Source organism: Nicotiana sylvestris, chromosome 6 (assembly GCF_000393655.2).
Source record: "Nicotiana sylvestris chromosome 6, ASM39365v2, whole genome shotgun sequence".
Classification (NCBI taxonomy): Eukaryota; Viridiplantae; Streptophyta; class Magnoliopsida; order Solanales; family Solanaceae; genus Nicotiana; species Nicotiana sylvestris.
In genome coordinates, this window is record NC_091062.1 from 6954209 (window position 1) to 6968498 (window position 14290).

The following is a 14290-nucleotide window of genomic DNA, read 5'->3' on the forward strand; positions in this document are numbered from 1 at the left end:
TACTAGATAAAGTTCTGTTTAATTCAGTAATTATGATAACACCAACCAAAATTTAATGTATGTGAAAAAGAACTTCCCTTTCATGCCATAAAAAAGTTTTTTGTGTTTGTTTTAAACTTGAAACAAGATCTCTCAATCTAAACAAGTTATATATATATATATATTGGTCGCGTAAGATCTTTTTATTTTATCAGTGTAATTTAATTTGTTATATCGGGAAAAAGAAAGAAATTATAGGAACATGGAGCCCCTAGCTATTGTTGCTTTCACAGGAGGAATGATTGGACAAATAGGGATTACCCTTTTTTGGTGTCGACCTATTTGCAATTGCCTATGGAGATTTGTTGATTGTCTCAGAAACCCAAGACCTCTGCCTCCTCAAGCTGAAATTAACGCAAAGATCTTCAAGGGTTTAAAAGATCGATTCCATCCTTAAAATAGCTCAGAATTGAAGTTAGAGGCAGATTTCGAACAGGTTATGTGCTGTCAACTGAACTCGCTTTCACTTGAAGTTATCCACGTATGCAATAAAAAGAAAAGTTTCATATGTATACATATAATAAGATTATAGTGTTTCTAACCACAGATACTAGATCAGTGACGCTTGAAGGATTTTATGCAAGTGATATCGGGTTTTGTCACAATTTGGCTTGTAAGTGTGTTACTTTGTGTTTAAGACTATGTTGACTTCAAGGAGGATGTTTTACCTTGTATTACTTTCAAGTGGTATCAGAAATATATTGTTCAAGAAAAAATATATTTTAAGATAAAATATATTTTTATGAAATGATGGCATATGACACTCTTTGCGGAGAGATATCTTCGTGATGACTCTAGATTTTAAATTCGCCTTCTCGCATTAAAAACTTGTGTACTTAAATAATCTCAACATTTTAAATCTAAATGCGTAGTTTGAGATTAAACCTTTTTAATTGATTTGACTACTATTATTGTACTTTTGACTTACACAAAGTTTTGTCTTATTTGACTATTTCAGTTGAATTTAACCTGATTTTATTTATTTTTCTGTAGCATACTGTAGAAAATAACAAACTGTTTTTTAATTGCCAAAATAAGGGAAACTAAATTCTAGTCAATGGAATAAAATCCTAACAAATAATGCAAGTACTCTTCTATAGTGAGATATACTTACTAATTATGTAAAAATCCATTTACACTTACATGTTTGTCTTTTATTTTTTGGTAATTACATGTTTGTCTTTTAAGTAAGATATTGTGTTATGTAACTTCAAGAAATATACAGTCTGGCTTCTCTATAACAGTATCGCCAATAACAACTATTCATTACAAAAGCCAAGTTTTTCTCGGAACCGATTATTATGTTGTGTTATAATATATGTCCTCTATAACAACAGTTCACTATAACCGCCAAAAAATATCAGAACAAACGAGGCTGTTATAGAGAGGTTTGACTGTAATACAACAACTTTTCGAAAAATGTAGTGAAATTTCACTTGGAGTAGAGAGAAATTAAATTACAAGGATATAAAAAATAGTAGATACAATAGTGATATGTAACATCCTAACATCCCATTTATTGAAATATTAAATACTAATATTAAATACTAATAACAATCTTGTAAAATACAGTAATTTTTTGTTTCAAGGGCAGCAACAGCAGACACAATCTAAGCAGCTCTCGCAAGTTTCGTAGCAGCAGAAACAGCAACATAGAGTGAACATGCTGCAATTTTAAGATTTAAATTCCAAAAATAAAAATAAAATTAGAGCATGAATACTTATAAATCAGTCAACTATGCATTAATTTCAAATTAGTTCACATAAGTTAAATTCAGTATTCAAATGAATTCACCATATATAGTTACACTATATTTAAACTAGTCGTCGATGTATTGCAACCATGGATGTACCACCGGCTTTAACGCAAAGTCCAACAGGATTCGATCCCTTGTCCTTAGGGAAATAAAACAACCATCCAGCCAGTGCACCACGAAACTTTATACAACATGGGTTCCCAAAGATAATATTAGACAATTTTTATAAATTATGTAACATGGAAAAGTTGATTTGCGGGTAAGATCATGGGTTCACGAGAATCCCAAATTTATAGAGTAAATCCGCCCCTGAAGTGTGCTACGAGTTAAACTGAACTAGTATTCTCAGCAATCATCATGGAACATAGATATATACGTAAAAAAATCACTAAAATTTTAATAAATACTAAATACGAAATTGTAGTTTCATAAGTAATGAGCTTTGCATACTATGAACTTAAGATTGAACATATTACGTTTAAATTTTGAATTCGCCCCTCTATACGTAAAATTGCTCGAAAACATTTTTTTTTTTAAAAAGAATGATGAGAGTTAAAAAAACAAACCAAGCATAGAGGCATCCCTTTTCTTCTCGGCGCCTTTGGACATGATCATAATATGACATATTTTGATATTTTGGAGGAGAATTCATTTTCTTTCTTCTTCTTTTTTCTGTGTTTTTCCCCAATTTGTTTTCTTTGTGTGAAGAGAAATGGAAGATTTTGCCTAAGATAAAGTATGTGAAGTTGATGAGAATATAAATGGACTAGAGGTGAATAATCAATGAACAATTATAGCTAGGGCCTAGGGGCCTAAAGAAAGTAGATGGTAAGTTGTCTAATTAATAATACTTAAAAGAAAGTAGATTGGTGGTGTTGGAGTTACTTTGTCACCTCGACTATTCTATCGGATACTTGTTACCGTTCACGAGTGTGCAAAGGCAAATTTAAGAATTTTAGAACATGGTTATCGTTCATGACTGCAAAGGCGGATCTAGGATTTCTAGAACATGGGTGCACTACTAAAGAAGGGATGAAGAAAAAATGTAAAGTGAGAATTGATCGTTGTTTCTTTGAGTAAATATTAAGTATCAAACCAAGTGCAGCATTCAGCCTTTATGGAGCATGGGTGCCAATACATAATATTGGATAAGTTCTATGAAATACATAGATAATACCTAATTTGACGAAAGAATCATGGGTTCATGTGCCCCATAATTTAGGCTATAGATTCGTCCATGTACGAGTGCAACATAGGTATCAAGTAACCAAAGGCGGATAGAGTTTATTGGCTATGAGTTAAGTTGAACCTAGTATTTTCGACATGAAACACATGCGTATGTGCATGAAAAAGCTATTAAAATTTTATTAAATATTATATATATGTGCCAAAAGCTACTAAAATTTCATATATTCTGAATCCATGAACTTCAAAGTACAATTCGTTTAGTGCAAAAGAACTTCAAAAGTTGAATTTAAACTTACTATCAAGTTTAATTCTAGATCTGTCTTCATGTAAATCAAGACATAGGTGGAAAGAATCACATAGTATTTTTTGCCTCAACTGAAATTTGAACTTTTTTTTTTTATGATTTTCACCAACTTTATTGACAGTTAAGCGAAAGTCTTTAGAGCATATTTTATGTTTTTTTTTTTCCATTTATTAATGGGAAGACAACTATGCAAAGTGCATAATACAACTAGATAACTTAAATGTGGAAGGCAGGAAGTAAAGACATTGGGAACAAGTGGTCCATACTTGTGAGTTGTCTATGTATTCTAACATATTATGACTTAGTTGGTTAAGCGTTTGGACATAAAAATTATAATTTTTTGAAAAAAGTAGTATTTGAAGTCAAATTAAAAAATTATATTTGAAATTTAAAATTATGTTTGGACATGCATTTCACTTGAAAAACTATTGCAGTTTTGTGAATGAGAAAAAAAGTTTTTTTCGAAAATTTTGAAAAAGTGGCCAAAATCACTTTTTGATTTTTGAAAAACTCACTTTCGAAAAAAAATCTCCAAAAACTTATCAAATTTCATGGACACACATTTGGGGGGAGGGGGGAGGGGGGGGGGTGGAATCGAAAAAAGAAAGAAATTTTTTATGGACAAATAGGGTAAACCCAATCAAATTTCATTCTTAATCATTTCAGAGTCCACCCTTAACTAGAAGTCTTGCGTTCCACACCGGAAAATAGAAATATTCCTGATAGGAAATGCGTCTCCCTTTAATAGGCCCTATACGACACGAATCTGATTAGTTGGCAATAGATAATGAGTACTCCCCTCATTTTCCCGTCAAGAATTCAATAGAATATTGGCCTATATTATATTACAAGGTAAATGCAAAAGGTACTCCTATGCACGAAGCATCCCGCCTTCACGCCGCACCCCAAGGGGTAATTTAGGCAGTCTATCCTAATGCAAGTATAGCGGCTGATTCCATGGGTCACACAGAGACAACTTTACCGTTGTTCCGGAGAAGGGCCGCCCCCTAAGGGGTGTGATTTAGGCAGCCTATCCTAATGCAAGCATCAATGGCTGATTCCACGGCTCGAACCCGTGACCTATAGGTCACACGGAGATAACTTCACTGTTGCTCCAAGGTTCCCCTCCAACAAGGTAAATGCAAAAGAAGCTAAAATCCAATCTGACTTTGATAGTTGAAAGAAAAATAAGACAATGACTTGGTAATATTTGCTAACCTGCAAAACCAAACAGCTAAAACCATTCTTTTGATACTGAAAAACTAATCTCTTCATATTCTTGACAAGAAGAGCATACTAATATAGTTCATTGCTGATGTTTAATAGTATTTCGACGCGATTCCCAAAAAAAAACTGTGATGTAGGCGAGTGCAACCAAATGGCTTATCTTCTTTAAAAATCAAAAGAATAAGTCATGGTAGTAATCACTTACCACAGCTTTAGAAATTAGTAAAATCTGAATCTATATACATTCATATTCAAGACAAATCCATACACTAAACAACATGCATGTTTTTTTTTTGGTCGCGGAATAAACCACGTGAATGAGCTAAGATACTTCTGATATAAATCAACGATCATATTAGCACGAAACAAGACAAGTGGCGGGTTTTACCAGGCCGGAAATATTAGAAGGCATGGTAACAGGTTGATAGTTAGCAGCGATTTCTAGGCGCTCCCATGTCAACCTTCGTCTCTCGGCTGCTACATTTGACTTTGAATTTTCTTCTTCGAGTTTGCTTTGGCAGTGGAGTACAAGTTCTTCATCCATCTCGGAAAAGACTTTCCTCACATTTTGTGTCAGATTAAGAACTGCTTTATTCCAGTGGTTTTGGCTGTTACGTTCTAAAGCTGAGACAATAATTGGCATGATGACATGCCTGTTATGCATCACGAGGTTAAGGACGTTATCGTTGTTCCACAAGAAATGTGCTCTTTCGGCCACCTGCAAGTTTATCAAATGCAGCAGAATAAGGTACTTGTTGCGAGGAGTCAATTGTATGTGAATGAGTTAAAGAAAGTGGCATTTAGAAGACGAACACAGAAACAAGAATTAATGAGATAAATAATACATTCCCAACTCTGAACAAGTGGAACAAACCCCCTCCCCACTTACTCCGACCAGAGGGGACAAAGAAAAGGCGACAACTATACCTCAATCCTAAACTAGTTGAGGTCGGCTATATGAATCCTCTAATATCCACTCTCCTCCACTAGGATCATTTTCATTCTAGTATTTAAGAAAAAAGATATATGCATAATTTATGTCAAAGGAACTTCCAGTCTCAGATATTTGGCAAAGTAAAAATTTCTTTTATAACCGAGAAATCCCCAAAAGTCCATGGTTCATGATTCAAACTCGATGAATTATGGGCTCGCCCCTCTAACCTTCCCACTTAAACACCATGCTTTTTGTCTGTGACAGACTGACAGGATTCGAACTTGTGACATGCACCTATCACCCACACATTGGAAAAGTAAAGATATTAGGCTAAACAAATTGCACAGAAGGCGCTTTCAAGGGCCGGAATATCTCCCTAAATTGGATACATCTTTGGAGCTATCGCCCCTCAAAGGGATGGAAATGCAGCATGTTACTTCAAGAGATAGAGCTGACTCTGCACAACTAACAGTACCAAGCACCGTGAGTCAGATGATTAAGACTATCCAATCAATATGGTTTACGACGCTAGGTACAGTGTGAAAAGCTTCTTCTATAAAGCTCCATTTCAAAAAGGGTTGTTAATGCAACAAATGACAGGTAAGATCCCAAAATCCAACTTCCAAGGTTCGTTTCTTTTCTTTACTTAATTTCTTTTTTGGATAACCACATCTTCACAAATGTCCAAATTAAAGTCAAAACTACTTTTGTAGCTACTAAATACATAAAAGGACCAAACTTTTCATTCCTGGCGACATCCTAAGCATAAAAAACCACACTTTAAAGTTGTTGATACGACGTTTGAAGCTGAAGTTAACCTTAAGCTAGAGATTTGGAATTAACTACTTCTCTACCATGCACATGAAATTAGTACTTCTGATTCTTTCTAATGAGACATCACACTCTCCAATTCAGTTGCGTATGATAATCAGCCTCCTTTATTTGCTTTTTTACCTGTCCCTCAGACAGCCAAACATAGTGTACAGAGAAAAGAAAAAGACTAGTAGGCCAAGAGCAAGCACTTTGATTGAGATACATTACCTGGAAATGGGAGCTGTTAAGGCAATAACCTATACGACGAAACAACGGCACCATGATCTTCTCAAATTCTGCAACACTGATCATTTCCAAAAGCTCTTCCAACTCACTGATGAACATCAACTGTTTCTGGCTACTTGTCACCGGCCAATACCTCAACAATCTCGTTATCGCTACGCTAGCAAGATTTTGTTCCTTTTCTATGAACTGTACGACACAATATGCTAACTGTTGATGATAGACACCCAAAGATTTCGGCTTGTGCAGAGGTATCAACGCCCTGGAGAAAAACGATCTGTGCTCTTCCTTTAATGGTAAAGCAAATCCACTAATTACACTTCCAAAAACCTCTAGAAGCTCGGCAATCCCATTATGCCTTTCGGTCTCGAAAGCAAAACGATAAAAAATATTGCTTACAGCCTTTCTGATAGAAGGCCTGTGCATCATAAACTTCCCGTAAAGACGATGCAATATCGACTTCAAGCATTCTCTTTCTCTTGGGTCCTCAGAATCAAATAGGTTAAGCAATTTCAAAATGAAAGAATGGTCTACGTGTTTCTTAGCAACTTTTGCGTCAAGAGAGCTTTGACTAATGACGCTAAGGAATAAGTCATACACAAGTTGTAAATGACACCAAGCTGGATCAAACATCGGTTCTTCATCTTCACTTTCACTGCGAGCTGAGAGATATGACTTAGGAGGAAACGTTCTGAACAGGTTAACTGCACACATTTTACAGACCGCAGCGATTGCTGATTCTGTAAATCTTGCGGATCCTGAAGCGACAAAATCATTCAGCTCAAGCAAAACTTGTCGTTTCAAGTCCTTCTCCGTCAAATCCTTATCAGGATCATTGAAATCGTAAATAGAACAGCAGAGATTCAACTTGCTTATGAATAAGCTTTGTTTCTCCCCATTTGAAACATCTTTAAAGGGAACGTGTGGTGCCACAGACTCATTACCAGCAACAATACTTGTAGGAAAAATCGCTGTCGACATCCGTTTCACTACATTCAGCCTTGTTGCTATGACAGTGCAACTATTGGTAAACGGAATTCCATTTCCCGAGTTCGTGGTGTTGTTGCAGGAATTGCTTCCTGATGTATCAAACGAATCACATTTCGATGATTTTCTAGGAAGTTTTGCAAGGATTTGCTTAAGCATAGTAGCGTTGCTCCAACGTGCAGCAAGACTAAACCTAAGCCCCACTCCAAAACAATCTGCCCATGCAAATTGCAAAAAGAAAAAAGGAAAAAGCATAAGAAAACAAAGCAGGAGCCTACAACTTTGAAAGAAATAACAGATCTTCGAGGCAAACATAAGCAGAATATTCAGAGGACAGCATTATTATCATCAGAATTACATCTTAAATATTCACAAAAGAAATTGTCTCATCTAAAACTCATAGTAACAAAGGTTCATTTCCAAATCCACCTATAAATAACTACAACACCAACAATAAACCATAATATCATAAGTGGGGTTTGGGGAGGGTAACGTGTACGCAGACCTTACCCCTACCTTATAAAGATAGAAAGGCTGTTTCCGATAAACCCTCGGCTCAAGGAACAGTGAATAACTAAAAACTAAAAACAGTTGCAGAAATCACAGATCTGGGACAGAATTCTCACAGAGGCCAACACAACACAAAATAAAAACACTGAGGAAATTTAAATCGTAGATCACTACATTCACAGGCCAAAAAAGTAAGAATATAAAATTATTATAAAAAAAAAAATTCAATCTTTGCTGACAATTGTTGTGAATGAATAATCAGCTATAACAAATTTGAATCACTAAAGATTTCAAAGAACCCAAAAAAATACTCTTCCTTGAGCCGAGGGTCCACCGGAAACAGGCTTTGTATTTCATAAGGTAAAATAGGGGTAAGGTACACACTATACTCCCCATACTCCACTTGTGTAATTACAATGGGTTTGTTGTCGTTGTAAAGAACCTAAAAAAGTATCAAACTTGAGCAATATCACAGCATTTCTCAAAAGATCTGATTACAACAAAATCTAAATAGCTAAAGATGAAATCTTTAACAACTCCAACTTTCAAGAACCTAAAAAAGAATAAAACTTAAGCTCACAGCATTTCTCAAAAGATCTGATTAGGACAAAATCTGAATTAACTAAAGTTGAAATCTTTAACAACACCAACTTTCAAGAATCCAAAAGAGATCAACACTTGAGCAATATCACAACATTTCTGAACAAGATCTGATTACAACAAAATCTGAATTAACTAAAGATGAAATCATTAACAACTCCAACATTCCAAAACACAATAAAGATCAAAACTTGAGCATTAACATAACATTTTCTCAAAAGATCTGAGATATAGAGTAAGAAAAAAACCTGGGATTTTGTTGGTCTGGTCTGAAATTAAAGATTCTTCAGAGAGATTGCAGAAAGATTGAAGCTTTTTGATATTTTGATATACTCAGTAATAAGAGAAAAACAAACAGAAACAGGTAATGGTGGCAATCACATCATGTCTTTAACTTTTTAAACTTGGGATTGAAGACATAATGATGGGTTTTTGAGGAGCCCATTTTTCATAAAATGTATTTTCAGTTCTTGATTATTTCCACTGTTCATGTCCTAACTAGTACTACAATGGCTTCTTACAATTAGTGAGTGAAGCATTATTTTTTCTCTTGAAAAAAGTGCCACAACTCTCTCAGTGGCATCTTCACAGAAATTGCCGGCATTAGATGGTGACTGTTATGTACTATACTAACATTATTATTATTTTCTTTAGTAGTACTAACATTATTTATTTACCAAAAATACTGTTTGATTTCACCAACTGTAACATATTTCTACTTGTACCATTTACTAACTATTTTGGTACTTTCGGTAGTTTCGACGTAACTGGTAAAGATGTTGTCATGCAATCGAGAAATTATGGGTTCGAATTATGAAAATAATCTCTTACAGAAGTCTTGGCGTAACTGATAAAATTGATGTCATGTGACCGGTAGGTTACATGTTCGAACCGTGAAAACAGTCTCGTACAGAAATATAGGGTAAAAATGTGTATAATAAACCTTTATGGTCTGATCCTTCCCTAATCTCGTACATAGTGGAAACTTAGTGCACCAGACACCGCTTTTGGTACTTCCTGCTATTAGACCGGGATGTCACGAGTTCGAACTGTAAAAACAGTCTCTTGCAGAAATATAGGGTAAGTATGTGTATAATAAATTCTTGTGATCCGGTCTTTTCCCGAACTCCGCACATAATGGAAATTTAGTGCACGCCATTTTTGGTACTTCCTTTGTTCTATTATTATATACATGATAATATTTTACTATTATTGATTTGTTAAAATAATATGTTTTATATTTAAAAAGTAATTTAGTTTTAAATTTTTTATTTTAGAAATGAGAAATGAGGTGGATTTAACATATAAGCAATAATGGTAGGTGTAGCTTCAGCTCGTGATATAAGTTCACAAGATTCCTACCTATTTCTTCTTCGCAAAAGCTGAGAATTAGAATTATCTAACTTTTTTATCTTTGCTATATGAACATAAGTTATTCACAATCTTTATTTTAACTTTATTGATTACGACGTCACATTCTTAAGCAGTTACAATTTGTTTGGAGGGTTGTTATGTGTCGTTTATAATGTATTGTACAGTAAATTGTATTATTTTGATGTATACAATATTTGGATAGATTGTATTATTTTTTGTCGTTTCATGATGTCATTTGTACTGGTCAAAATTTGACCGCTGCGGTCAAGCTGACCAACATCCCGTCCAGGTGGCAAGACAGCAAAAGACGACATGGTCTACTCCACATCCGGCACTCTCGATACTCGTCGAGTCAGAAAGAACGACGTCTAGAGGACGACCAAGGCAGACGTAGTGTGAGAGAGCGTCAGACCAAGTAAATAGCAAAGGTCTCATGACTATATATAGTGGGGGGAAACCTCTGGTCAAGGGGACGGTTCTTCACTTCTCCCTCTCCCCTTAATTTTCTCTTCTGTAATCATCATAATGAAAAGGAGAACGAAGCAATCTCCAAAAAAACATGTAAAACAACCTCCCTCATTGATTAATGGGAACCACAATGAAGAGTTTCAATAAGATTGATTGTCTCTATTTCATCTCATATAATATTTTTCCCATCTAGCTCATTAGTCCAAAAATTTATTATGTTCAACTAAGATTTACCCCTTCATTTTCTTTAATTGATTTGTTCAAAAAGGTTCCAATATCTTTTGAGTCAAATAATTTGGCGCCGTCTGTGGGGATTTCTTAGTGAAATTTTCTAGTCTTTTCCATATTAAAGACAAAAAACACGATTACCCATCAAAAAGAGCGTTGAGGCAAAACCCAACCCACGCAGGGCAAAGGCGCAACATAGAAGGGGAAAGAGAACTGAATGCAGTCACCAACAACAACCCAGTATAATCCCACTTAGTGGAGTCTGGGGAGGGTAGTGTGTACGCAGACCTTACCCCTACCCTGTGGTAGAGAGGCTGTTTCCAAATAGACCCCCGACATCCTTTCCTCCAAGAACTTCTCACCTTGCTCTTGGGGAGACTCGAACTCACAACCTGTTGATACCCAATTTTTCCCTGTATATTTTTATATGCAAAATACTATCAAAATAGCAGGTATATGCATATATAAGTATGTCCCAAGGTTTTACTATTTTTCTTGTAATTTTTATAGATTTTTAAATCTATTTATTGCCCTATTTTATTAAGAAAAACCCAATAATTATTCTCAAAATTATCATTTTGGGTGATTTACTTATTGGATTCTCATATTTATAAAAATATAGCTGGCATAATTTTTTCATATTTTTACAAATTTGTTTAGTATTTTTAATGCTAAATTGCGTATAATTGCGATATTAGCCTATTTTAAGATTTAATTATTTTCATAATTATAAAATTGACTCAAATATTTTTAATTTGATAATTACATATTATTAATCATTTTAGTACCTTTAATTTATTTTCAGAAATTATTTTACTATTTTTTATAAAATAAATAAGGGAAAATGGCTATTTAAATGTTAGCCCCGTTTATTTCAATTTTAGCCTTATTTGAACCTCACATTGAACCCAATTTTAAACCCAATTACCCTGATCCAATCCCTGTTTGAACCGACCCAAACCCAACCCTGTTAAACCGCACCACCTACTCAATTAATCCAGGTCGTTGATCAAAATGATCAACGGCCACCAAATACCCTTTCCTTTTTAATCCCGACCCACCCCCTAACACTAACCATTTTCCCAACCCCAGCCGCCTCTGAAACCCTGCACTCTCTCGAGTCTTCTCATAACCCTAGCCGCCTTTTACCGCTTCCACCCTGAAAGCCACCGGAATCCATGGCTTCCAGGGCTATGGGAGTCTTATACTTACCTCATATTGCTCTTACACGCCTGATCTCTGAAGATTCAAGGCCTGGCCTCGAAGGTTTGCACCCAGACCTCTGTCGATTCAAGGTTCCATAGTCATCGCCGGTCTTGCTCCGGCGTACCATGGTGTTTTGAGCCTAGTTCTGACCTCTCCGACTCAGATCGGTGACCTTTTCAAAGCCTTTCTCATTTCTAGGGTTCTTCTGAAACCCTAACCCTTCGAGGTTTTCTCCGATCTATTTAGATCCGTTGTGTATCTGTGCTCTCTTTGAGTTTTCAAATGATCTCCCTAACTTTTCTTTCGAAAATTACTTTTCAAAGTCTTTCTTTTACGATTTAGGGTTTTCTGAAAATGCTTAAGTGTTTCTCTGACTTTCTTTTCCTTTTTTTGTGTGTATTTGCCTCTACTGTGTTCTATGTTTTCCTCTACCATGTATGTTCTTCTACTGTGCTTTCTATGTTTCGTTCTTATATGTTCTTCTACTGTGCTTTCTATACTATGCTCTTGTATGCTTTTCTACTATATCCTGCTATTTTCTTCACCTATGTTCTGGTATGTTTCGCCTACTGTATTCTTCTACCGTGTTCTTACTATTTTTCTTCTATTGAACTTTGTTTCTTTTAAAAGGATCTTCTTAAGCATGCTTTCTTCTACTGTTCTTATCAGTCTCTTCTCATCATGTTTCGAATTAGTTTCTTTACTCTGTTTGCCTTGAACCCCTCTACTGTATTTACATGCTATGCATGAGTTCTGTTGCTGGAAGAAGCATGTTAGAAGTTTCAGTTCTTTTCTGAAACCTCTAAACATGTTTCGATTCGACTACTTGCCTCATCATCTCTGCACTTGATTCAAGGTGGAAACCCTAGAATTTGGGGGTTCTACCGAGGTTTGATTGAACTAGGGTTTTATTTTAGAACCCTTAACTCTTTCAGACTGACTTTGAGTCTCTGGACTGAGTTTGGACGTCTTTGTTTTCATACAATGCTGAACTTTTTGCTATACTCTTCTACACTGGATTTTTTTCTACTGATTTACACGACAGTCTTCTTTCATGCTCACATGCTCCTTATATATGATGAATTTTCCTCTAAATGGTTTTCAAATTTGCAATTAGTGCAAACTTCCTTCTGAATATGGCTTGATTGATTTCTTTTTCATTGTTTGCTGATTCTTCCTGTTACTCGACCTAAGTTAAAATCCTTCTTCATATTTTCTGACTCGGTTCATTCATGCAAAATCTCAAACTCTTTTGATTTATTATTTGTTAATTGATTTGCTTACCTTATTTGCACAAACCGTGTATTTCAAAACCTTGTCCTTAAATAACTTTTTATGTATTTGCCCCTGATTGCATACGTGCACAAAGTGCTTACTCAATTTCTTTCCTTAAATGGTTTTCACCCGTTTGAATCTGAATCCCTTAATTAAGGGAAGCCTTATGTAATTGATTGACAATCAGTTCCTTAACTATTTTTCTTGCCTTATTTCTGCCTGATTTTTGCACTATAAAATGCACGACCCTTTTCACACACTACAAGATCAGAATCCTTCTGAACTCATACTCTTTCTTAATAATATTCTCTTCTTGACTACACTGTAGCCTATTTTACAAGACTTACTGCTTTTGTATCCATGTTCATCTGTTATTTCTGTATATCTGAGCACTTAAATTAGCATGCTGATTTCCTTATGTGTGTTTTGTTATGAACCCCCATTCCTCTATCACCCCTATGTATTTTGAGTGGTGACTTAAGGCATGGCAATGTAAGCTGTTGTCCATGAATTAAGTTTGAACCACTGGGGTATTGACCTCTAAGCAAACATGCCAAATGGTGTGCCAGCATCACCCATTGATGGGTATGCCCTTCAACCCGCTTTTCTGTTTCCTCTTGCAACTTCCCATTTCCCTATACCCTTATGTGTAATGATGTGAGCTGCTTCCCTTTTCCCTTTTCCCTTTTCCCTTTTCCCCTATACCCTGGTGGGAGGATCTTCATTCCAGTGATCAGGCTCTTGTCCGGAAATACCTAGAAAATCTACCTTCCCTCCTAGAGGCCCAACCCAACAACAAAATCATAGAAGTTGTTACTCTGTTCTGGGATTGTGATAGGTCTATGTTTCGCTTCGGAGAGATTGAGATGACACCCCTGCTAGAGGAAATAAGAGGATTGTCTGCTGTACCATGGGAGACCCTGGGTTTGTTAATGTTGGAAAATCGCAAGGTTAGAGGTTTTCTCAAAATGATGGGCCTAAAGAAGAATCCAGACTTGACATGTTTGAAGGAGTCCTACATTTCCTTTGACGAGAGATACGGTCACATCAAATCCTACCGTACATATCCGAATGAGTTTGCCCTTACATCGTTGGGGTATATTCACCGAAGGGTCTTTGTATTCATGTTCTGCTTCT

At 35.6% G+C, this 14290-nt stretch overlaps 1 protein-coding gene and 1 non-coding gene across 2 annotated transcripts; both read right to left on the reverse strand.

Annotated features, from left to right (window-relative positions):
- Window positions 1-1428: 1428 nt before the first annotated feature.
- LOC104244103 (uncharacterized) lies at window positions 1429-2610 on the reverse strand. Its single transcript, XR_011400447.1, has 2 exons — window positions 2363-2610; window positions 1429-1705 (listed from the first exon to the last, which is right to left on the reverse strand). It is a non-coding gene; the product is annotated as an uncharacterized protein (transcript).
- Window positions 2611-4657: 2047 nt separating this feature from the next.
- LOC104244104 (serine/threonine protein phosphatase 2A 57 kDa regulatory subunit B' kappa isoform-like) lies at window positions 4658-9245 on the reverse strand. The gene is made up of 3 exons (XM_009799421.2): window positions 8851-9245; window positions 6491-7707; window positions 4658-5233 (listed from the first exon to the last, which is right to left on the reverse strand). Exons 2-3 carry the CDS (start codon window positions 7649-7651, stop codon window positions 4871-4873), a joined length of 1524 nt encoding a protein of 507 aa, XP_009797723.1. The 5' UTR covers window positions 7652-7707; window positions 8851-9245; the 3' UTR covers window positions 4658-4870.
- Window positions 9246-14290: the final 5045 nt, after the last annotated feature.